The sequence below is a fragment of the Pongo pygmaeus genome, chromosome 3 (genome assembly GCF_028885625.2).
Source record: "Pongo pygmaeus isolate AG05252 chromosome 3, NHGRI_mPonPyg2-v2.0_pri, whole genome shotgun sequence".
Lineage (NCBI taxonomy): Eukaryota > Metazoa > Chordata > Mammalia > Primates > Hominidae > Pongo > Pongo pygmaeus.
In genome coordinates, this window is record NC_072376.2 from 90,538,291 (window position 1) to 90,564,298 (window position 26,008).

At 40.5% G+C, this 26,008-nt stretch overlaps 1 protein-coding gene across 1 annotated transcript in view; it reads left to right on the forward strand.

Moving 5' to 3' along the window:
- Positions 1 to 26,008, forward strand: part of FRAS1 (Fraser extracellular matrix complex subunit 1) — a 466,621-nt gene that overhangs the window by 203,244 nt on the left and 237,369 nt on the right. Inside the window, exons 10-14 of the mRNA XM_054485882.2 lie at positions 7,173 to 7,262; positions 9,919 to 9,954; positions 11,345 to 11,492; positions 12,916 to 13,059; positions 14,920 to 15,054. Of these exons, the coding sequence (XP_054341857.1) occupies positions 7,173 to 7,262; positions 9,919 to 9,954; positions 11,345 to 11,492; positions 12,916 to 13,059; positions 14,920 to 15,054 (553 nt within the window). The remainder of the gene's footprint in view (positions 1 to 7,172; positions 7,263 to 9,918; positions 9,955 to 11,344; positions 11,493 to 12,915; positions 13,060 to 14,919; positions 15,055 to 26,008) is intronic.

Sequence of the window (26,008 nt, forward strand, 5' to 3'; positions counted from 1 at the left end):
CGGTGTGTGATGTTCCCCTTCCTGTGTCCAAGTGTTCTCATTGTTCAATTCTCACCTGTGAGTGAGAACATGCAGTGTTTGTTTTTTTTGTCCTTGCGATCATTTGCTGAGAATGATGGATTCCAGCTTCATCCATGTCCCTACAAAGGACATGAACTCATCCTTTTTATGCCTGCATAGTATTCCATGGTGTATATGTGCCACATTTTCTTAATCCAGTCTATTGTAGTTGGACATTTGGGTTGGTTCCAAGTCTTTGCTATTGTGAATAGTGCCACAATAAACATACGCGTGCATGTGTCTTTATAGCAGCATGATTTATAATCCTTTGGGTATATACCCAGTAATGGGATGGCTGAGTCAAATGGTATTTCTAGTTCTAGATCCCTGAGGAATCGCCACACTGTCTTCTACAATGGTTGAACTAGTTTACAGTCCCACCAACAGTGTAAAAGTGTTCCTATTTCTCCACATCCTTTCCAGCACCTATTGTTTCCTGACTTTTTAATGATCACCATTCTAACTGGCGTGAGATGGTATCTCATTGTGGTTTTGATTTGCATTTCTCTGATGGCCAGTGATGATGAGCATTTTTTCATGTGTTTGTTGGCTGCATAAATGTCTTCTTTTGAGAAGTGTCTGTTCATATCCTTCACCCACTTTTTGATGGGGTTGTTTGTTGTTTTCTTGTAAATTTGTTTGAGTTCATTGTAGATTCTGGATATTAGCCTTTTGTCAGATGAGTAGATTGCAAACATTTTCTCCCATTCTGTAGGTTGCCTGTTCACTCTGATGGTAGTTTCTTTTGCTGTGCAGAAGCTCTTTAGTTGAATTAGATCCCATTTGTCAATTTTGGCTTTTGTTGCCATTGCTTTTGGTGTTTTAGACATGAAGTCCTTGCCCATGCCTATGTCCTGAATGGTATGGCCTAGGTTTTCTTCCAGGGTTTTTATGGTTTTAGGTCTACCATTTAAGTCTTTAATCCATCTTGAATTAATTTTTGTATAAAGTATAAGGAAGGGATCCAGTTTCAGCTTTCTACATATGGCTAGCCTGTTTTCCCAGCACCATTTATTAAATAGGGAATCCTTTCCCCATTGCTTGTTTTTGTCAGGTTTGTCAAAGATCAGATGGTTGTAGATGTGTGGTATTATTTCTGAGGGCTCTGTTCTGTTCCATCAGTCTATATCTCCGTTTTGGTACCAGTACCTTGCTGTTTTGGTTACTGTAGCCTTATAGTATAGTTTGAAGTCAGGTAGCATGATTCCTCCAGCTTTGTTCTTTTTGCTTAGGATTGTCTTGGCAATGCGGGCTCTTTTTTGGTTCCATATGAACTTTGAAGTAGTTTTTTCCAATTCTGTGAAGAAAGTCATTGGTAGCTTGATGGGGATGGCATTGAATCTATAAATTACCTTGGGCAGTATGGCCATTTTCACGATATTGATTCTTCCTATCCATGAGCACGGAATGTTCTTCCATTTGTTTGTGTCCTCTTTTATTTCGTTGAGCAGTGGTTTGTAGTTCTCCTTGAAGAGGTCCTTCATATCCCTTGTAAGTTGGATTCCTAGGTATTTTATTCTCTTTGAAGCAATTGTGAATGGGAGTTCACTCATGATTTGGCTCTCTGTTTGTCTGTTATTGGTGTATAAGAATGCTTGTGACTTTTGCACATTGATTTTGTATCCTGAGACTTTGCTGAAGTTCCTTATCAGCTTAAGGAGATTTTGGGCTGAGACGATGGGGTTTTCTAAATATACAATCATCTCATCGGCAAACAGGGACAATTTGACTTCCTCTTTTTCTAGTTGAATACCCTTTATTTCTTTCTCCTGCCTGATTGCCCTGGCCAGAACTTCCAACACTAGGTTGAGTAGGAGTGGCGAGAGAGGGCATCCCTGTCTTGTGCCAGTTTTCAAAGGGAATGCTTCCAGTTTTTGCCCATTCAGGATGATATTGGCTGTGGGTTTGTCATAAATAGCTCTTAATATTCTCAGATACGTCCTGTCAATACCTAATTTATTGGGAGGTTTTAGCATGAAGGGTTGTTGAATTTTGTCAAAGGCCTTTTCTGTGTCTATTGAGATAATCATGTGGTTTTTGTCTTTGGTTCTTTTTATATGCTGGATTACGTTTATTGATTTGTGTATGTTGAACCAGCCTTGCATCCCAGGGATGAAGCCCACTTGATCATGGTGGATAAGCTTTTTGATGTGCTGCTGGATTCAGTTTGCCAGTATTTTATTGAGGATTTTTGCATTGACTTTCATCAGGGATATTGGTCTAAAATTCTCTTTTTTTGTCGTGTCTCTGCCAGGCTTTGTTATCAAGATGATGCTGGCCTCATAAAATGAGTTAGGGAGGATTCCTTCTTTTTCTATTGATTGGAATAGTTTCAGAAGGAATGGTACCAGCTCCTCCTTGTACCTCTGGTAGATTTCGGCTGTGAATCCATCTGGTCCTGGACTTTTTTTGCTTGGTAGACTATCAATTATTGCCTCAATTTCAGAGCCTGTTTTTGGTCTATTCAGGGATTCAAGTTCTTCCTGGTTTAGTCTTGGGAGGGTGTATGTGTCCAGGAATTTATCCATTTCTTCTAGATTTTCTAGTTGATTTGCATAGAGGTGTTTATAGTATTCTCTGATGGTAGTTTGTATTTATGTGGGATCGGTGGTGATATCCCCTTTATCATTTTTTATTGTGTCTACTTGATTCTTCTCTCTTTTCTTCTTTATTAGTCTTGCTAGCGGTCGATCAATTTTATTGATCTTTTCAAAAAACCAGCTCCTGGATTCATTGATTTTTTTGAAGGGTTTTTTTGTGTCTCTATCTCCTTCAGTTCTGCTCTGATCTTAGTTATTTCTTGCCTTCTGCTAGCTTTTGAATGTGTTTGCTCTTGCTTCTCTAGTTCTTTTAATTGTGATGTTAGGGTGTCAATTTCAGATCTTTCTTGCTTTCTCTTGTGGGCATTTAGTGCTATAAATTTCCCTCCCCACACTGCTTTCAATGTGTCCCAGAGATTCTGGTATGTTGTGTCTTTGTTCTTATTGGTTTCAAAGAACATCTTTATTTCTGCCTTCATTTTGTTATATACCCAGTAGGCATTCAGGAGCAGGTTGTTCAGTTTCCATGTAGTTGAGAGGTTTTGAGTGAGTTTCTTAATGCTGAGTTCTAGTTTGATTGCACTGTGGTCTGAGAGACAGTTTGTTATAATTTCTGTTCTTTTACATTGGCTGAGGAGTGCACTTCCAACTATGTGGTCAATTTTGGAATAGGTGTGGTGTGGTGCTGAAAATAATGTATATTCTGTTGATTTGGGGTGGAGAGTTCTGTAGATGTCTATTAGGTCCACTCGGTGCAGAGCTGAGTTCATTTCCTGGATATCCTTGTTAACTTTCTGTCTCGTTGATCTGTATAATGTTGACAGTGGGGTGTTAAAGTCACCCATTATTATTGTGTGGGAGTGTAAGTCTCTTTGTATGTCTCTAAGGACTTCCTTTATGAATCTGGGTGCTCCTGTATTGGGTGCATATATATTTAGGATAGTTAGCTCTTCTTGTTGAATTGGTCCCTTTACCATTATTTAATGGCCTTGTTTGTCTCTTGATCTTTGTTGATTTAAAGTCTGTTTTATCAGAGACTAGGATTGCAACCCCTGCCTTTTTTTGTTTTCCATTTGCTTGGTAGATCTTCCTCCATCCCTTTATTTTGAGCCTATGTGTGTCCCTGCACGTGAGATGGGTCTCTTGAATACAGAATACTGATGGGTCTTGACTCTTTATCCAATTTGTCAGTCTGTGTCTTTTAATTGGAGCATTTAGCCTATTTACATTTAACATTAATACTGTTATGTGTGAGTTTGATCCTTTCATTGTGATGTTAGCTGGTTATTTTGCTCGTTAGTTGATGCAGTTTCTTCCTAGCCTTGATGGTCTTTACAATTTGGCATGTTTTTGCAGTGGCTGGTACCAGTTGTTCCTTTCCATGTTTAGTGCTTCTTTCAGGAGCTCCTGTAAGGCAGGCCTGGTGGTGACAAAATCTCTCAGCATTTGCTTGTCTGTAAAGTATTTTATTTCTCCTTCACTTATGAAGCTTAGTTTGGCTGGATATGAAATTCTGGGTTGAAAATTCTTTTCTTTAAGAGTGTTGAATATTGGCCCCCACTCTCTTCTGGCTTGTAGAGTTTCTGTCAAGAGATCCGCTGTTAGTCTGATGGGCTTCCCTTTGTGGGTAACCCGACCTTTCTCTCTGGCTGCCCTTAATATTTTTTCCTTCATTTCAACTTTGGTGAATCTGACAATTATGTGTCTTGGAGTTGCTCTTCTCGAGGAGTATCTTTGTGGCATTTTTTGTGTTTCCTGAATTTGAATATTGGCCTGCCTTGCTAGGTTGGGGAAGTTCTCCTGGATAATATCCTGCAGAGTGTTTTCCAATTTGGTTCCATTTTCCCCGTCACTTTCAGGTACACCAATCAGACGTAGATTTGGTCTTTTCACATAGTCCCATATTTCTTGGAGGCTTTGTTCGTTTCTTTTTACTCTTTTTTTCTCTAAACTTCTCTTCTCACTTCATTTCATTCATTTGATCTTCAATCACTGATACCCTTTCTTCAAGTTGATCGAATCGGCTACTGAGGCTTGTGCATTCGTTACGTATTTCTCGTGCCATGGTTTTCAGCTCCATCCGGTCATTTAAGGACTTGTCTACACTGGTTATTCTAGTTAGCCATTCGTCTAATCTTTTTTCAAGGTTTTTATCTTCTTTGCAGTGGATTTGAGCTTCCTCCTTTAGCTCAGAGAAGTTTGATCCTCTGAAGCCTTCTTCTCTCAGCTCTTCAAAGTCATTCTCCATCCAGCTTTGTTCCATTGCTGGCAAGGAGCTGCATTCCTTTGGAGGGGGAGAGGCTCTCTGATTTTTAGAATTTGCAGCTTTACTGCTCTGTTTTTTCCCCATCTTTGTGGTTTTATCTACCTTTGGTTTTTGTTGATGGTGATGAACAGGTGGGGTTTTGGTGTGGATGTCCTTTCTGTTTGTTAGTTTTCCTTCTAACAGTCAGGAACCTCAGCTGCAGGTCTGTTGGATTTTGCTGGAGGTCCACTCCAGACCCTGTTTGCCGGGGTATCAGCAGCGGAGGCTGTAGAACAGCCGATATTGGTGAACAGCAAATGTTGCTGCCTGATCGTTCCTCTGGAAGTTTTGTCTCAGAGGAGTACCCGGCAGTGTGAGGTGTCAGTCTCCCCATACTGGGGGGTGCCTCCCAGTTAGGCTACTCGGGGGTCAGGGACCCACTTGAGGAGACAGTCTGTCTGTTCTCAGATGTCCAGCTGCATGCTGTGAGAACCACTACGCTCTTCAAAGCTGTCAGACAGGGACATTTAAGTCTGCAGAGGTTTCTGCTGCCTTTTGTTTGGCTATGCCCTGCCCCTAGAGGTGGAGCCTACAGAGGCAGGCAGGCCTCCTTGAGCTGTGGTGGGCTCCACCCAGTTCTAGCTTCCTGGCTGCTTTGTTTACCTACTCAAGCCCCAGCAATGGCAGGCGCTCCTCCCCCAGCCTCGCTGCTGCCTTGCAGTTCCATCTCAGACTGCTGTGCTAGCAATGAGTGAGGCTCCCTGGGCGTGGGACCCTCCGAGCCAGGCACGGGATATAATCTCCTGGTGTGCCGTTTGCTAAGACTGTTGGAAAAGTGCAGTATTAGGGTGGGAGTGACCCGATCTTCCAGATGCCATCTGTCACAGCTTCCCTTGGCTAGGAAAGGGAATTCCCTGACCAGTTGCACTTCCCTGGTGAGGCAATGCCTTGCCCTGCTTCGGCTCACGCTCGGTGGGCTGCACCCATTGTCCTGCACCCGCTGTCTGACAAGCCCCAGTGAGATGAACCCAGTACCTCAGTTGGAAATGCAGAAATCACCTGTCTTCTGTGTCGCTCACGCTGGGAGCTGTAGACTGGAGCTATTCCTATTTAGCCATGTTGGAACCGCCCCCCCATTCTTTAGAAAGTAGATATGTCTTTTGAAAGTGAAAAGTGCTTTAAAGAATACTCTTTAGGCTATAGATATTATATGTTAGTGTAGAATACTAACATATAGATCAGATGTTAGTGTATACACATGAAAAACTGCAGATTTTCTGAGAGATGGGACTTCAGTGGAATTACACTTTCTAAATTATAGAATTGCAAATTATTTACATTTTTACAGCAAGCATTTATTATTTTGTAAAAAAATAAAAATTTTAAAATTATTGATATTGGGAAATAAAATTGATAAACTTGGAAAGTTAAAAATCTACCCTGCAAACGTGGCAGGATAGATAAATTAAAATTATTCCTCTTATAATTTTTTTTTTTTTTTTTGAGACAGAGTCTCTCTCGGTCACCAGGTTGGAGTGCAGTGGCGCGATCTTGGCTCACTGCAAGCTCCGCCTCCCAGGTTAACGCCGTTCTCCTGCCTCAGCCTCCCAAGTAGCTGAGACTACAGGTGCCCTCCACTGCCCCCGGCTAATTTTTTGTATTTTCTGTAAAGACGGGGTTTCACCGTGGTCTCGATCTCCTGACCTCGTGATCCGCCCACCTTGGCCTCCCAAAGTGCTGGGATTACAGGCATGATCCACCGTGCCCAGCCATCCTCTTATTATTTTAAGAATAGTTTTGATATGAGTTGGCTAACAGTAAGAGTTTCAGAATATTGAGTGAAATTTAGTTTTCTACTGCTTAATTTATGCTTAAGACTACATCTGTGCATAAAGGGATGCATCTGATTTTGTATTCAGGGAAAAGTGGTGGTTTGATTTGAGCACTGTTAATGAAACTAAAGTCACAAATTGTATGTTTAAGGTAATGTGATCCTTTTCTGAAACTCATAACTTTCCTAGACTATAACATTAACCTTGGTCATCCTTCTTATTCATGTGAGTTCCTGGTCATGGGTAGAAAATTATGGAGGGATCAGAGCATAACAGATCATAACAGGAAAGAAAAAGCACATGGAGGAGTGTGCTGTGTGGACTACACTTCCCATAGGAAGACAGCACGGGGGGAGATGAAACAGGGAGAGGGCCAGAGCCAATGGTGTGCCAGGGTTTCTCATTCCAGTCAGGGAACCCGACTGCTTCGCAATTTAGCCCTGCTACCTGGAGATGTTAATTTGATATGTGCCACTGCAACCCTTATTTCTACAGGGTGAAGAATTAATTCACTTAGATGGAAAGTGTTGTCCTGAATGCATTTCAAGGAATGGTTATTGTGTTTATGAAGAAAACGGAGAATTCGTGAGTATCAGGCTCATAACGGAAGATGATTTCAAATTAATTCAAAATTAATCTAATGAGGGGACATTACCTTCTTGTTTCTTTTACCCATTCATTTGTTCAACAAATGTTATTGTACACCTACTGTGCAACAGGCTCTGGAGACACAGAAGGGAATACAACAGGCAGAGTTCCTCCTCTCTTGGTGGGGCATACTTTGTAGTATAGGGACACAGAAAACACACACACACATCTCCCACACATACTACACATCAGGTGCTGATGAGCACTACATAGAAGAATAAAGCAGTGCAAGCGGGCTAGACAGTAGCTGCACAGGACGATGGGGTGTGGGGGATGTGTTCCTTTACATAAAATGGCGAGGAGGTTTCCCTTACAGAAAACTTTGAGCAGAGCCTGAAGGGAGGGAGCCGCATGGATGTCTAGGAGGAAACATACCAGGAATAGGGATCAGGAAATGCAAAGGCACTGAGACGCAAGTGTGTTTGGCATGTTCAAGAAATTGGAGTCTGGTAGGAACTTAGTGAATGAGGGAGAAAGGCATTGGCCATGAGGTCTAGTAAGTAGCCTGGAGGCCACAGTCTTTTACCCTGAGGCAAATGGGAGCTGCTGTGGAGTTTTGAGCAGAAGAGCGCTGGGCTCTCACTTAACTCATGAAAGGACCACTTTGGCTGCTGCATGGGTGAGTGACAGAAGGAAATGAGACTGGAGGTAGGCAACCTGGTTGGTGGGGTTTTGTAATGGTCCAGGCAAACGGCAATGGTGGCTTGGTCTAGGCAGGAAGTGGTGCATTTGGTAAAAAGTGAACAGGCTCTAGATTTATTTTGCAGGTAGCAGTGACAGGATTTTGTTTGATTAGATGAGGGGCAAAACTCTATTTACTAAGGTTTTATTTTGCCCTGTGTCTGCACTTTTTTATTACCTAAAGGAAATATATTTATCTTAATCTTTTCAAATTTTCCTTATTTATGTAGCCCATATTTTTCATGTTGGGTATTGGAATGTTTATAAATTCATTATATTTTTAAAAATATGCCAGTTGATCATAAAAACAACTGCTTCTTTGACCAGTCAGAATAGGATTACAGTAGTCCCCACTTACCACAGAATATGTGCCAAGGCCCCCAGTGGATGCTCGAAACTGTGAATAGTACTGATCCTGATTGGCATCAATTGAAACAAATTTCTGTTCATGTTTTCCACCGACACAGTTAATGTCTTTTCCATCTTAACTAGCCACTTATCACACACTATGGCTGTAACTTTCACAGTTTGCGATGCAGCAGCAGAACTAGCACAAATTTGTTTTTACTTCTTCACAATTTCATAGAAAGATTTATTCTTACCTTAGACCTTAACAACCTCGCATAATTTTTTCTTTTCTTATTAAGTCAAGAACTTTCATCTCTTCACTTAAAGGAAATACTTTGCAGCTTCTCTTTGGCATACCCAAGTTGCCAGCATCACTACTCTTGGATTTTGGACATTATTATGTAAAATAAGATTTACTTGAACATAAGCACTGTGATACTGAGACAGTGGCTCTGATAACCAAGATGGCTACTGAATAACTGGTGGGTGGCATCTACGGCGTGGATATGCTGGACAAAGGAAGGACTCAGGTCCTGGGCAAGATGGAGCAGGACAACTTGAGATTTTTGTCACCCTACTTAGAATGGCATGCAATTAAAAACTGATGAATTTTTTTATTTCTTGGATTTTCCATTTAGTATTTTCCCAACATAGTTGACTGGGGTTAACTGAAACTGCAGGAAGTGAAACATGTATATGAATTAGGGGTAAGGAGTTTGACTGGTAAACTGATTCCTCCACACTTTTTTTTTTTTTTTTGATTTGGGTAAATTACATCTGTCAACCTTCCAGTGTTTCTGTATATTCTGGGGAGGCAGTATTGTGTAGTGTTAATAGTGCAGGCTCTAGGTTCAAATCTCTACTTTGCTGTGTACTGTAATCTTCGGCAAGTTACTTAATCCTCAGTGTAAACTAGAGATAACAATAGTACTTACCTCATGAGGCTGTAGAGATGTTATGTGTGAAGCACTTAGAACAGTGCTTTCTTGGCACATTTTTTAAAAAGATGAAAACATTGGCATTATTATTATTTTGCTGTTGGCATTGTTTCCTAGTGGTAGATCACACTTTAGTCATCCTCATTTCTTAAGAATTTAGGAGGTTTTAAAGCCTCCCTATAAATGTTGAATTTATATTTTCTCAATCATAGTACCAATTTTCCTACTCATTTTTGGAGATAAATTAAATTCAGTGAAATTAAATAAAACGAAGTTATTTTAAATAAGTTCAAATCTCCATCATGCTCTGGCACCATGCAAAATTCAAGAATTTGCCCTTGCAAGTTTAGGTCCCTTGACCATAAAGTCCTTAGTATTGAGGGGAATTGAAACCAAGTACTCAGGCACAAAGTGAGAATTCAGAAATATTTTCTAGGCATGTTGTTTTCACCTCAGAGTAGTATGCTTTTCTTGTTCTTTATAAGATAGATTTCATCTCTATTCATAACCAATGAATAAAGTTGCATGTTCCTTGGGAAAAAATGGATAACTCCTAATGAAAAAATAAAATAATCAGCCTAATGGTGTTTTTAGTGCATAATAAAGACATTTCTCTTTGTTCCTAGGTGTCCTCAAATGCTAGTGAAGTTAAACATATTCCAGTAAGTATAGCTTTTTAACTTGCACGTAGATCATTATAAAATTGTTTTATGTAATGATCTGCATGAAATATCATGGAGAAACTTAGTACCTTAGTATTTTTAACAGCCACATTTGATGGCGCTATGATCAGGAATTAAGAATCTTAATGATAACTCAGACTTTGATGCATTGAACTTTTGCTCTTTTCTTTAGCCAGTTGTTTTATGCAGTTGATAATTAATACTTCTCTAACCACAGGCTCCTACATAGATTTTTTCCCTTTCTTGTGATATTTTTCTCTCCCTGATTCTTTTCTGGCCTAGAAAACTCAGTTTAACCATCAGTAGAGCTTTATGTACTGCAAAGTGCTGAAGAAAGAGCTTGTTGGGTTTGCAAGCATTCATTCCCCAAACAATCCCGAGTTTATTCTCTCCAGGTTGTCTACAGGACAATGTTATATGGTTTCTTTCAAAGGGAAAATGCAAGCGTTTAATACAGCAATCTTACAATAAGGGGTCTGATCTTGAGACGGGTCCACTTTCAAATGGAAGAAAAGCACTTCTGCCTTCTCAAGATAGTATTGCTCAGTTTTCTAACACTTAATGTTCATTCTGCTGAATACCGTCACATTAATTGTTTGAAATGTTTAATGTCTGTTGGCTTAATAAGCGTTTTATAAAATTGTTACTTTAAAATCTGCTCTTCTGTTTTCTCCTGTTTCACCTCTCTCATCACCCCAATACCTTCTGGTAAGAACCTCTGTCTCTTTCCTGTGAGCAAAAATGAATTGTTCTTTACAATTCAATTTGGATTCTCTGCCGACTACTAATGTTTATTTTCGTAATTTGCTTGGCTGAAAAAGGTATTTTAGTGTGTGAAAGCTTAGGGCACATCTACAGCCCATTAAAAGTAGGTCTGCAAAAGTTTTAATTTTTAGAATATAATGACTCAACTGTTAACTCTTACAGTGGTAACCATAAGGAAATTCAGGTTTTTAACCAAGCATCCCACTGTTATTTTAGAGATTGTATTTAACTCACCTGCTAATCACCAGGTACATAGTAATCTCCTTTGATGTTTTTGGTGAAAGAGGCTGAGAAACAAGTTTTAAACGCCTTTTACATATTCTGTTAGTCCTAGAATACTTTCACAGCTTATCTCTGAGTGTGCCTAAAATCTTTCGGCTGGTGCTCTACATTGAAATAAACCCATTATGAACAAAGAAAGATAAATTCTGTGTTTTAAATTTAGGACTCTTTTGCTATTGTTCTATTTCAGAGTTAGATTTGGCAGAGTACTGATTAGCTGCCTTCACTTTGTTCTTATGGAAATTGTAAGTTCTTCAGTAGCAAGCTCTCTTCAGAATTACTGCATCCTGATGACAATGCTGTTCTTCACTTTTTTACGTAGGAGGGAGAGAAGTGGGAAGATGGCCCTTGCAAGGTGTGTGAGTGCCGAGGGGCTCAGGTAACTTGCTACGAGCCCTCTTGCCCACCATGTCCAGTGGGCACACTGGCCTTAGAGGTGAAGGGACAGTGCTGTCCAGACTGCACATCAGGTGGGTCCATGTCTTCTCTGTTTCTACTGAGATAGTTTTACTGTCAAAAAGCTCAGAGATCCTCTTCCCCACCCCCTTGCTTCTTTTTTTTTTTTTTCAGTTAACCAATGGGTTTGTTTGTTTCTTCATAATTTTTCTAACAAATGATGCTAATTAATCTTTGTCTGTGTAATTGCCAAACTCAACAGATTATGAGCATGTGACCTTGGGCAAGTCATTGACCCTCTTTAAACCTTAATTTTCTTGTTGATAAAATATGCCTTACGTATCTTGCAAAATTATTGTGAAAATCAAACAACATGTTTGAAGACTTGTAAAGGTAAATCTGTCTTCCATTGTTCAAAATATAAGAATAATTTCTCAACGTTTGTTATGGGTGTTCTTTGTTCTTAAGGTGAGCTGTTGAACAGATGGTTCCTTTTGGAGTTCTCAAATGGGTTTTTAAAGTTTAAAGACTCAGTTTTTTCCAAAACATAATTTTATCTACTTGTTCTGCAATTCTGCTTTCAAATCACCTGGGGTTGAATTAGTTCCAGTTAATAATTGTTGGCAGGCACTGGAGTTGCTCTGGTTGAGTAGTAGTTTGCCTATAAGCTTAGTCTCTCTTGGAGAAGTGGCATTTTCTTCCATTCGTATTTCATAATTAATTGTTTTCATTCATGGGCCATAATTTTCATATTGGCCGTTGCTCTTGTTGTACTCAACTTATTTTGGCTAATTGCAGTATTTTTCTGAAGAGTTTATCAAGGAAAAAGCAAAGCAACTTTATGGCTTAATTATGTTACCTTCACCAAAGTGGCTCTCTGGGCTTTCCAAAACAAACATTTAGCATATTATTGTGCGCTATATATTGAAAATCAGGTCCTTGACAACTTCAAAACCTGAAAAAAGAAGTCCCTTGCTGATAATTACCACTAAATTCGGTGATAACCCCAATTACTGAAAATGAGATTTGAAATTTTGGAGAAAAAGAAGAAAATGGGGTGCATTTTTCTTAGATAAAAATAACTATTTTTCAACATTGTGGGTTTTATGTCTGAACTGTTTGTACATGTTGAAGCTTAAGAAGAACATCGGAGGTATCATAAATTATTGAATCTGTTTAAATAATACATTATGGAAGTAGTCATTCCTGTTTCTTGAAGTATTCCGGCAGGTAGAGGCTGTTCTTTTAGTATCTTCATGTTGGGGCTATGGGAGACAGTGATGAATTTCAGACAAGGAATACTTCCTTGCAATCTTGCATTGAAATGCATTTTTTTTTTTTTTTTGCTATTTAGGAGGCTTTTTCCTAAGTCCCACAGTTTTCTGTTCTTCATGTTCTATGTAATGCTACACACCTTGTAGATTCTTTTCTGAAGGGTGTAAGAGAAATAATAGATGGAGTTCACAGAGTTCTCCCCTTCTTTGTCCTTGATTTCAGTTCATTGCCATCCAGATTGTTTGACATGCTCTCAGTCTCCAGACCACTGTGACCTCTGCCAAGATCCTACCAAGTTACTGCAGAATGGACGGTGTGTGCACAGCTGTGGACTGGGTTTTTACCAAGCTGGCAGTCTCTGTTTAGGTATGGCTCCGAGTGGACAACCCAGAGGTGGTGGTATGTGGGAGGTAGATTCATCAAAGGTTGTGATTCTTAAACTGAGGCTCAGTATTGTCAAGGAGGGGGTCATGCATGCAGCATGTTTTTGAGATGCACAACGTCTAAAAACCTCTAGAAGGTAGTAATGTCATCTATAGGTTACTTGCCCTCTCTACCTGCAGGTCTCTTTTTCTGACATTTTATAGGTATTTTGGTGCTTATTGGAAAACAGGTGATGTGGAGGTTGTTAGGTAGTCATAGTTGAATATTTTTATTTTTGAAGACTTTCAAGGATAGTAATATCATCAGGATACCTGGGCTCATTTCTTAAAACACTCAATTAATCCGGGATAGAAACTTAGAATTGACATAGACTTTCGAGATCATTTACTACAACTTTCTAATTTTGCAAATGGGGAACCTGTGGACCAGAGAAATTAACCAACTTGCTCCATATTAAACAGATAGTTGGTAATAGAGCTTATCTCTTATGGGCTACCAGAGGATCCAGAATGGGTTTATGTGCATTTCTGGATGCTACATCTGAGAAGGAGACCTTACTTGGGAGAGTTGACTTGGTTGATGTCAAATCCTAGTTACTATTCCCCTTATTTCTGACTTATGATGTTAATTATCGATTTAAAAGTGTGTAATTAGCCAGGTGTGGTGGCAAACACCTGTAGTCCCAGCTATTCGGGAGGCTGAGGCAGGAGAATCTCTTGAACCCTGGAGGTGGAGGTCGCAGTGAGCCGAGATTGCGCCACTGCACTCCAGCCTGGGTGACAGAGTGAGACTCCGTTTCAAAAAAAAAGAAAAAAAAAGTGTGTAGGTTCATACCTGGCTGTGAATATTTAACCTCTCTCTGCTTCCATATTCTTTTTTTTTAATTTGAGATGGAGTCTCACTCTGTCACCCAGGCTGGAGTGCGGTGGCATGGTCTCGGCTCACCGCAACTTCCACCTCCCGGGTGCAAGCAATTCTCCCTGCCTCAGCCACCTGAGTAGCTGAGATTACAGGCATCTGCCACCATACCGGCTAATTTTCATATTTTTAGTAGAGATAGGGTTGCCATGTTGGCCAGGCTGGTCTCAAACTCCTGGACTCAAGTGATCCACCCACCTATGCCTCCCAAAGTGCTGGATTACAGGTGTGAGCCACTGCCACCTGGTATCTTCCACATTCTTATCTATAAAGTGAGGGTAATTCCAGTACCTTCCTCAGAGGGTGGTTATAAGGATCAAGTGTTTTAATACAGGTTAAGTGCCTAGACTGATGTCTAGGATACAGCCAAGGATTAATAAGAGTTAGCTGCTTTTATTATTTTTGTAATTATTCACTCCTCCATACTTTCTTTCCTAATTCACATAATCTTCAACCTTTTTGAAAGTTACTTATATCTCTTTCATACAGTATTAGTGGAAAAGGGGCAAGAGATCTTCTTGCTAAAAGGTTGAGTGACAAAGATATTGGGGGCCATTGGATAAGAGGAAAAGAACATAGACTTCTGAGCCAAACTGCTTGGTTTCAAATGCCAGCCTCATGTGACCATGGGCAAGTTGTTTAATCTCCCTGAGTCTGTTCCTCATCTGTAAAGTTGGGATTAATAATATCTACCTCCTAGGGTTGTTGTGAGAATTAAATGAATTCATATACGTAAAGCACTTCAAACAGTGGCTGACATGAACTGTGTGCTATACAGATGATGGATGTTAAAATTATTTTTCTGCATTATCTGTTTGGGACCTGGAGCCTCAAGATGGGGCTGTGTAAGCACTGGCATGGGGGTGGTGTCTTTCAGCTAATCAAATGGTTCCCTTCTCTTTCTTCAACATTATCTGGAGTCAGCCTGCCAGCCCCAGTGCTCCATGTGTACCAGTGAGCTGGAGTGCTCATCCTGCAAGCCTCCCCTGCTGATGCGGCACGGGCAGTGTGTGTCTACCTGTGGGGATGGCTTCTACCAAGATCGCCATTCCTGTGCAGGTAATCTCTGGCTGGGCCACAGCTGGGCCAGCTACCAAGACAGCTCCCCAACCCTGACCCCTCCAAGTGATCTGGGGACACCAGGAGCTGTAAGCACTTTTTCAAATAAGAGAAGAAACCCTAAACAAGCCTTCTGATGGGATGAGGAGAACAGTGTGTTAGAGAAATGATACATGTTGAGATGTTTTAATAACCTTATTAGGTTATTCGGTTCTTATCAATATGCTTTAGTAGACTTATATGCCTACTTTTATTTTATATTTTTAATTGAGATCTAGTTGAAATTCTTAATATCATAATAGTCTCTTGAGGTGGGAGTAGTCATAATATAATTTAATTTGTTTATACTTGGCCATTTTTTCAATAGAGATTATAAGTTTAAAAACTAAATGTCTAAATAATTTTTTAAATGCAGAAATGGAAGATGGGAGTTGTATTAGTCTGTTTTCACACTGCCATGTGGAACTACCTGAGACTGGATAATTTATGAAGAAAAGAGGTTTCATTGACTCACAGTTCTGCATGGCTGGAGAGGCCTCAGGAAACTTACAATCATGGCAGAAGGCAAAGGGGAAGCAAGACACGTCTTACATGGTGTCTGGAGAGAGAGAGAGAGAGAGAGAGAGAGAATGAAGGGGGAAGTGCCACTTTTAAACCAACAGATCTCATGAGAACTCACTCACTATCATGAGAACAGCGTGGGGGAAACTGCCCCCATGATCCAATCACCTCGCACCAGGTCCCTCCCTCGACACATGGGGATTACAATTTGACATGAGATTTGAGTCGGGACACAGAGCCAAACCATATCAGGGTTAATGATGAAAACAAAGACAAGGGGCAGAGATATGAGTTTGTCTTCGGGAGAATAGATAATTAGTTGTGCCCAGAAACTTAGGCAGGGTGTGTGGTGGCAGGGAAATCTGAAAAGGCAGATAGACCAGGGGAAGGACTTGGATGTCATGCCAGGGAGATGTGATAGCTACTCTCTGCAGCTAAACATAAGGGTGGGTCAGTGATGAGAATCAGAAGGTGAGCCAATCTGAGGGGCAGCTGATATGCTCCACTCTTTCACACCCTTGGTTATATTTTCAGTAAAATCATTTGCAGGAAAATGATTGAGGTTAAAAAGGCTAAGTTCATGGTATTAATCAGATGTGCAGGCTAAATGAGCACTCAGGCCATATGCAGGTCCTATGTGGAGGAGGCTGATGGTCGTCTCCATTCCAGGTAATGGTCAGAAGCGGAGCTCATGGGGTTGTGGAAACCATGTTGGAAGGAAACACTAATACTGTTTATGCCACAGAGATATGAGTGTAGCAGGGCCTGTTTTGTGATCAGTCATGCTATAGAGTATGGAAGGCAGAATAGCTTCAGAGTTTGGCGTGGAGGCTCTTTGGTGTCTACTAAAATATCCCCTGCATGTCTATATCCTCAGCATCAAGGGCTGCACAAAGTTCTTAGCATTGTTGAACAAGTGTATGATGAATGAATGAATGAGAATACTACCACTTGGTGGTCCTTCAAAGACCAGTGTTTCAATAGATGTCTCAGCCATAAAACAGAAAAGAACCCTTAGTGTTTATAGCTTATCATGTTCTGTTTACCTGTTACTTTAAAACAGATTCAAAGTGGGAACATACAAATACCTTTATAAGTGTTTAATGGTTGGGCAATTTAGGTAAACTGCTGAAATTTTAATTTGATGAAATTATTGAATGTCTTCACTCCTTTCTTTTATCCCATCAAAGAGATCTCCTGCTAGCACTTGTGACAGATTTGCCTTTAAAAGGCAACTAATTTCCCCTAGGTTTTACTCCTTCCTCTGTACCACCTCCATCCCCTGAAATACACACATACCACATACATATGACTTTTTTGGGGGGAGGGCATTTTCCTTTCTCCCATGCCAGTTGTTTTAATTGGTGATGCTAATGCTAGTTTAGGGCATTTTGAAATGGGTAATGTTTCATTTGATTAGTGGTTTACATAGCTCACTGCTTCACATTCCATCCACATATCCACACACAAATGCCTCTAGTAGAAAGTTGCTGGGAAAATTTGTTCATGCTCCCTCCAGGGAATTAAACCAATTTGCTTTAGTTCAGGCTGGTTGCATTTTTATGCATAAAATAAAGAGAAAAAAAAAACAGAGCAAAAGGAGAGAGAGTGGATCTTAAAAATTAAAGCTAAAGTTGTGATCAATTTTCATACACTGTCTTGGCGCTAAGATTATCTTTCCACATAAGCTTTCTCAGCTTTGGAATTTTTTGCAATATTCATGCTTGTACCACTTTTGGTGACTTTTCACTACTGACCTTGGAAGTCAGTCACTCAGCTGGTGCTCTTCCAATACGTGCTAAACTTTTCAAAAAGAAGCCTGCCATTTTATGGTAACAACAGGTTTTTCTGGATTGATTCCTCTTGGCAGGGTCATTTATGTGATGATTGGGATAAGTTGCCACTTTATTGGCCCATCAAAACCCAAAGAAACTGAGTGCTGTGCTGAGGAAACTAATTACCAGAAATCACCTGATTAATATTCCTGTTCACTATGTTGAATAAAGGGCAGAGTTGAAAAAAAGTAGCAGATAAACATGGCTCTTCAACAAAAGAGTACAAGCAGGTAAACCAGAGGGAGTAAAGGAAAACACTTAGTCCTGCCCGAGAATCTTACCCATAGAGGCCCTTATCATTTTCTCTTTTCTCTTGAGTTTAGGGGTATATGCAGAACCACAAACACGCATATAAACACTTGTGCATATATTAATACTATTGTTACATATTTTGCATGATTAAACTGAATAATGTTGTAATTATAGGCCACATGATGCACTCCATAGCAGTCCCTGCTTCATTTCCCCTGCCTTTACAACTCCAGAGTTTGATGCTTTGACCACTATACATTAAGGCTTAGCACTAGCCTGTTTTTATATTAACCTAAACCGGAGACAGATGTAGGTTGCCTTTTTTCACAGCAGGTAGGGCCATAAAGTGATCACCCTGTTAGTACCCAAAGCTCACATTTTAGTTCTGGCACTCAGACTTCCGCTTTAACCCCTATGTGTCCTTTGCCAACAGCTGGATCTGATTAACATCCCCTCTTGCCCATCGTACCTCACTCTTCTTGACTCTGCAGTCCTAGCACTGGGCTTGTACTTTGGTTCCTGCTGCTTGCCCTGCTCTCACCCATTTCCAGGAATTAATAGCCCACTGCTTAATTACCTGGAGACTGATGGCCAGGCTTTATCCATGTATGGATGCTCCTTGCTTCCCCTCCCCATCTTCCCCACCACAATACTTGACCTTGCACTCTTCCTGCCTGGCTCTTTGGTATCACTTGCCTTGGATTTAGTCTATTCCCCCTACCAGAACAGTGGTTCCATTGACTCATCTTAAAAACTCAGGTATTAAATCTAAGCTGGATCCAGGTGGAACTCGCCAGGTCCTGAGAACATTCTTTCTTGCTTGTCTTGCCCCTCTTTTCAATCAGCCTCTGTTCCACTCTGGTGGGACCACTGAACTGTGCACACAAATCTTAGATATGAGAGTCCATAAGAAGAAAAGCTAAAACAACCAACGACACGCACCATGTAAGATTACGTTAAAATGAGTAGCTCATAAGGTTGTAATCTTTGAAAAGAGAAAGAGTAGGATTTAGCCCATTTTTATATGTGTATCAATGTTTTGTTTGTCTACTTAAAACTTATTTTATCCACAAACGCCTGAGGATAGAGCCATGTGTACCGCAGGGCAAATGCTGCATTCATTCTGCAGGCGCAGATGTTATGGGGAGCCTGGCCCCAGTGGTTAAGAGCTTGGACCCTGGAGCTAAACCACCTGGTTTCTTTTTTTCTTTCTTTCTTTCTTTTTTCCTTTTTTTTTTTTTTTTTGAGACAGAGTCTCGCTCTGTCATCCAGGCTGGAGTACAGTGGCACAATCTCGGCTCACTGCAACCTCTGCCTCCTGGGTTTAAGCGATTCTCCTGCTTCCTGAGCAGCTGAGATTAAAGGTGCTCACCACCACGCCTGGCTAATTTTTGTATTTTAGTAGAGATGGGGTCTCACCGTATTGGCCAGGCTGGTATTGAACTCCTGACCTCAAGTGATCTGCCCACCTTGGCCTCCCAAAGTGCTGGGATTACAGGCGTGAGCCACCACACCTGGCCTCTTTTTTTTGTTCGTTTGTTTGAATTGGTTTATGGTTTCTATTATTTATTGCCTTTTTTTTTTTTTTAAGACAGAGTTTTGCTCTTGTCACGATTTTGGCTCAATGCAACCTCTGCCTCCTGGATTCAAGCGATTCTCCTGCCTCAGCCTTCCAAGTAACTAGCATTACAGATATGTGCCACCATGCCCAGCTAATTTTGTATTTTTAGTAGAGACAGGGTTTCACCATGTTGGCCAGGCTGGTCTCAGACTCCTGAATTTAGGTGATCTGCCCGCCTTGGCCTCCCAAAGCGCTGGGATTTCAGGCGTGAGCCACTGTGCCTGGCCTAAACTACCTGGTTTCTAATCTTGCCTCTGTCACTTACCTATTCTTTAACTCCAAGTTTCAATTGCCTTATGGGTAAAACAGGGACATAATATCTGCCACATTGCACTGCCATGAAGATTGAATGAGTGAATTCACATACTCCATTTAGGGCAGCAGTCCCCAATCTTTTTGGCACGAGATACTGGTTTCATGGAAGACAATTTTTCCATGGACCGGGGAGCTGGGGGTGGCTTCGGGATGAAACTGTTCCAGCTCAGATCATCAGGCATTAGTTAGATTCTCATAAGCAGCTGCAACCTAGATCCCTCACATAGGCAATTCACAATAGGGTTTGCACTCACTCCTATGAGGCAGAGCTTGGTGACGATGCTGCCTCACCCACTGCTTGCCTCCTGTTGTGTGGCCCTGTTCCTAACGGGCCACAGACTGAAACTGATCTGTGCCTGGGGGTTGGGGACCCCTGGTTTAGGAGATGGTACCTGGTGTCTAGAAAGCCCTTCATATAAGTTTAGAGACTTGGGTTCTGCTTTCCATTGTCCTTCTTCCTTGTTCCTTTTATTTGATTTCCCCTTTCATTCTTTTTTGACCATTGTTCTAGGTCCTGAGTACATGAGGTGAATAAAGTAAATAAGATTCACTCTTTGCCTATAGTGAGCTCACAGTCAAGGCAGGTTAGTTGTTGCTTATAGAGATGTAAAATAAAACAAAACAAACAAAAACAAAATCCAAAAGCCTTTGGAGTTTATTCTATATGAGTGCTGTATGGTCTCAGATTTTGAGACGTAAAGAATCAAGCAACTGAACATTTTACAGGATTATAAGGGATAGGATTATTTTGAATGGCACCTCTACCACTTGCTGCAAGAGGGCTTTGGCAAACCATTTAACCTCTCTGAACTTCAATTTTTTCAACTGCAAAATGGGGATGATATTATCTACTTTAAAGCATTATTATGAAGGTTAGAAAAGCTGTTTGAAATGTATAAATACATTATGCCTGGCCTTAGTATGTGGACCATAAAAGGCAGCTGTTGATATTATTGAAACCATTTCTTTATTTTTCAACCTATAGAGATAAAAACCAAATAGCTTACATTAAGCAACAAAGAGCTTTCTGCCATTAATGTCTCATCTAAAATAAAATCTGCTTTTATATGTTATGGAGGAGTAAATATATAGAGAACAGTATACTGTATTCTTTACAACAAATTAAAATCCCTTTTTCTTTAAAAAGGAAAGACAATTTTCTTTAAGTGCTCAGATTAAACAATGAGAATCTATAATTCTTTGTTTCTTAGCCAATATTGTGACAATATTGTGACCTATAAAATTTACATCTAGGATGTTGACCTAGTTGAGATTTAAAAGCTGTGGCCTGAGCAGAGGACCTTCTGAAGTTAATTATTTGTTGGAACGATGGTTGACTGGAGCAGCCAGTCATTTGCAGAAATGAAGCACTGACCTTGCAAAGCCAGGTCCAAAGCAGCGGAGATTTAATGGGTCTTGGTGTTGTGTTCCAACACATGACTTATCCCAGCCTGGCTGTGCCCTGGGTGGACCTCTTGACAATGGCACCTATGAAACTACTGTTCTGAAATCCAGGAGCCCTCCTCGCAAGACAGGGGCCCCCCTTTCTCTGTTGGGATAGTCACTGCCAAGCTGGTGTCACCTCCGTGGCCCTTGCAACATACCCCAGGATTGGAGGGTCAGTCTCAGTTTCATTGCCGGGTCACATACTCAGTTTAGGGGCCCTGCATGTTTCTACCACTTCCTTCACTCATTTTGTGCTACTCTTTAAATCCTATGCATTGTTCAGAACTTCTTTGGCATTCTACAGCAATTATGGTCTCTTACTAAATTGCTGACTGTCTCATAAAGGTGACTTATTGATTCAAGTGGTATCTCCTGTCTCTTCCATTTTGTTCATGCATAAATATTTGTGAAGCCTCTTCTATGTACCATGCCCTGTCCCAGACACCAGAGATACAGAGTGAAGCAGACAGAAAACTTCCCTCTAGTTAAGGAACTTAACTTCCTCAATGGGAGGAGAGTGCCTCTAAACAAATAAACAAGATAATTTTAAATACTTAGATAGTTATCATTATATGAAATTATTATTATCAGTGCTATAAAGATACTTTACAGGGGAATATGATAGGAAATGATCAGTCATTGGGACAGGCACATGCCATATACTTCTGAATTTCACATGGTGCTAAGTATATCTGTGGCCCTCTGGAATAATTTTTGATTGAAAAAATGTGATAAACCATTGCATAGAGAGCAATGAACAGAAATGTACAGGCGTGACTAAACTTTGGCTTACATATGACCTATCTTCCATTTGGCTTCCACTATTTGCTCTTTGTCAGCAATTTCTGGCTAGTTGTGGCCTCAGGATAATTACAGACTCTCTATTTTTCTCACCCCTCTTTTTCTTCTCTTTTCCTCATGTTTAACATAGTTGTGTGCTTTATCAGAGTTGGGAAGGTGACTTATAAAATAAACTGTCTTCAAAACTTGGGTCCTGTCCATGGAATATTTCAGGCCATTCAGAAGGGAAGACAATAGGATTGCCTTCCTAGAATGTAAGTTTTTTTGAGTAAACAAGACCCAATGAGGCAGGTGACCACAGTGTTCCAAGGCCCCTCTCTCTTTGGATATTATATTCATGTACAGAATAAATGGAGAGAAGAGGGGAAAACAGCTGGTGGTGTTGTGTCTGGGACCTTTGCTTTGGCAGGAAGCTGGCTGTGTTTGGCATTTGTCTTTGCCACTTCTAGACCCTTGCTGTGTATGCCAGAAGACAAATGACAGAACAAAAGTATCACATACCAGCAGAGAAAGCCTGCCACAGATGCCACAGAGTTTATCTTTCAGACAGATCCCATTCTTCCTGACAAATCTGAACCCCAAACTATTTCAGCTATGGATTACAAACTAGTGACAAGTCTTCTGGCTTTCTGCCCAGTTTGGAAGGTTCTCAGTTATTTTAGCTAGACTGTATGGCATACATTCTTTCTCTTCTCCATTCCCCACCCAAACACTGTCCCTGTTCTGCCCTCCCCTGCTTCTATGCTGCCCACAGAGCTAACAGCACCTCCCTGTTGTTGCTGCTGAGATCTGAGCAGCTGTGTTAGTGCAGCCAGGAGGTCTGAGAACTCTCCCCATCAAAAGGTTGTTTTGGTTTGTGGTCCCACCTTTGGCTCTTCAGTTTCAGTAGACATCACTGGAGTAGACAATAGGCATTTAATTAACAGGGGCCACTGGGTGTAGGATTGGGGAGGGAACACAGGGAGTCCTAGCAGCTGTGGATTTTCAGTGGTCACAGAGGATGAGTAGAAGCTGAGAAGCTGGTGGTCTTGAAAATCCTTGGATTATACCTGTGTTGTCGATTTAGGAATATAGGTAGAGGGGCAGGAGATAGAAGAGAGAACTTTACCAGATACTCCTGATGAGCTGAATGTCTTGCTTTGTCCTCTGACTTACGAAGCAATGAAAAGTCCATGTGGACCTGCCAAAGCCTTCATTGGCTGGGAAGTAATTTCCTTTGGTTCAAGTTCTGTGTCTACCAAAGACCCTGCTAAAAATTTAAATATATTACTCAAGACGGGTAAATCATTCAGCTGTATCACAATCATGGTTAATAGGTTAACAAGTTATTTACCTAGCATGTACCTTAGGGAAAAGGACTATAGCTTTCCTCCCTCCACCATTAGGAAAATTACTAAAATTTCCCCCAAATACCAAATGAATGTATGTTTATTCCAAAAAATAATTAAAGTCAATAAAATACAAGGTGTAATAAAAAGTCAGCTAAAATTCCTAACTCAAACTCCCCCAAATCACTACTGTTAGTTTTTTGATGTATGTCTTCCTAATTTATAAAGATATCTTTTTGTGTGTCTATACACATACACTTTTTTTTAAAACTAAAATCATACTCTATTTACAGTTTTATTGCTTGCTTTCTTTATGTTATTACTTATCCTTCTACAACATCTTTTTAAAGCTGTTGTATAATTTTCCATCTCTGGCTATGCAATCATTCATTCAGCCAATCCTCTATGGTTTGATATTTGTTCCTAATTTTTTTAATTATATGTAACCATGGTGTAAACATTTTTAGTAGAAATTGTGGTAAATATTTTTGAATCAATTTTTAGACATGTGACTACCTGGTCCAAAGGTTTATGTATGGTTTTTAAGCTTTTTGACACAGAGTAACGTACTACACTCTTTTAAGAAAGTTGTACTAATTTATACTCCTTCCAGAAATGTATCAGGGTGCCTACTTGCCAGCACTCTTGTCAACACTAGGTATTACAAGCTTTCTTAAACTGCCAATTTGATTGATGTAAAATGAAATCTTGTTTAATTTTTTTCTTTTACCTATTTTTGGGATTCTTATGAAGCATGTAGAGTTAATCATGCTTGTCAGTTGATGGCCCATTTTCATCATTTGTCTGGGCCAAGCTATTCTCTTGCTTATTTGTCTGCCCATCCATCTGCCTGTCTATTCCTTTTGTTATCACGCCCTATTCCCATTCCCCTTCTTCCCAGCTCCCCTTTTAAATAACTATACTAATGTGATTTAGTGTGTACTTTTTGTATGTATATTCTCTTATTGTTTTGTATGCCTGGGTAGATATTTCCTTCTTTTTTTTTTTTTTTTTTTGTGTCTTTTTTTAGATGGAGTCTCTCTCTGTCACCCAGGCTGGAGTACAGTGGTGCGATCTTGGCTCACTGTAACCTCCGCCTCCCAGGTTCGAACAATTCTCCTGCCTCAGCCTTCTGAGAAGCTGGGACTACAGGGGTGTGCCACCACACCTGGCTAATTTTATTTTTTTGTATTTTTGGTAGAGACAGGATTTCACCATGTTGGCCAGGCTGGTCTTGAACTCCTGACCTCGAGTGATCCGCCCACGTCGGCCTCCCAAACTGCTGGAATTACAGGCACCAAACTCGGCCAGATATTTCCTTCTTTCTTGACTTTTTTTTTTCTCACTAAGCACTGTTTCTAGGATGCATACATGTTATTAGGTGGTGCAAAAGTAATTGCAGTTTAAAAATATAATGTGCATGTCTCATCCAGTGCATCTAGTTGCTGCTGTCCTGTTTGGTTTGCATATCTCCAGCTTTTGATGATGTTGAAGATTTTTTTACTTGTTTGTACTTTTTTCTATTATGAAGTTCCTCAAGCACTTACGAGTTTTCAGAGTATGTGGAGACCAGACATTCCCATTTCAGGTGTAAAGCCTTCAATTGGCAAAGGGAGGCAGTAGCAGGCAGAGGCCCAGTCGGGGAAGGGACAGACGATTGGAGTAAAGGGATCAAAAATGGTGATGGCTCAGATCTCTTTGGAACTTCTTCTAAATTAGCCTGGAGTTTTAGCATCTCAGGCGACCAGCCTTGACCTCTTGTGGGGCTGTGATTGGGGATGGGGAAGTGGTCTTTCAGGCATCAGAGCATCACCAAAGTATTTCCAATCACTTTCAAAGAGCTTTTGCTGTTGTTTTGTAGAGGTTGCAAGGAAAGAGCTTCTAAGTGTGAAGACCCTGGGCGAGGCTGGAGCCCCTTTGTATAGGTGCTGGCCAAATCCCTGCAGGCTGTAATTCTTCCCTTCCCTTCCTTTCTAAGGGAGCCAACCTTTCCTGTAGTCTTTTCCATCCTTCCCCCTTCTGTCTTGTGTTGTACTTTAATTTGCTCCCTTTAAAATTACTTTGCTTTTGACAGCAGTTGAGACAAACTGCAGATCTCCCCATGCCATTCATGTGATCACACACAAAATTCTTTGCTTTTCCAAACTTGCCTTCTCTCCATGTCCTCGTGAACTAGGTACAACAAATATTATTATTTCCACTTTACAAATTAGGAAACCAAGGAACAGTGAAGTTGAGTTCAAGACAGAAAAAAATTTTCATTCAACAAGAGCTTCTTATTGAAAATTTACCCACTGTCTCCTGATAATGCTTCAAAACTTGGCGAGTACTACCTAGTCATTTGTGAGATGAGAATGAAAGCTGGCAGTTGCCACAAACTGGATAATAACAGAATGAAGGAATTTGATTTGCGTATATCACACCTGCTTGTGCCTGAAGTTAGGGCTTTTTCTGTACAGTTGTGAGTAAAAACATCTTGGCAGTTTGAAAATATGAACTGCAGCCTCACTGATGAATCTCAGAGGAACTACAGATCAACTGTGCTAATTCTCTGGAAACTTACTCTAAACGGCCACAGAAAAGAGCAAAGGGGTGTCTGTGTCCACTGCTCTGGGTCTGGGAAGGCTTTGTGGAAAATAAGGTACTTACACGAAGTGCTTTGAATGTTTCCCTGGAAAAGGGCTGCATTTTATTCTTAGAGAGGCATAGCTTAAAACATTTTTAAAGCAATCTTCTATTTCAAAAGTATCAAATACAAAAAGAGGTGTGTTATTTTTAGAGTAGGGTTTTAGTAA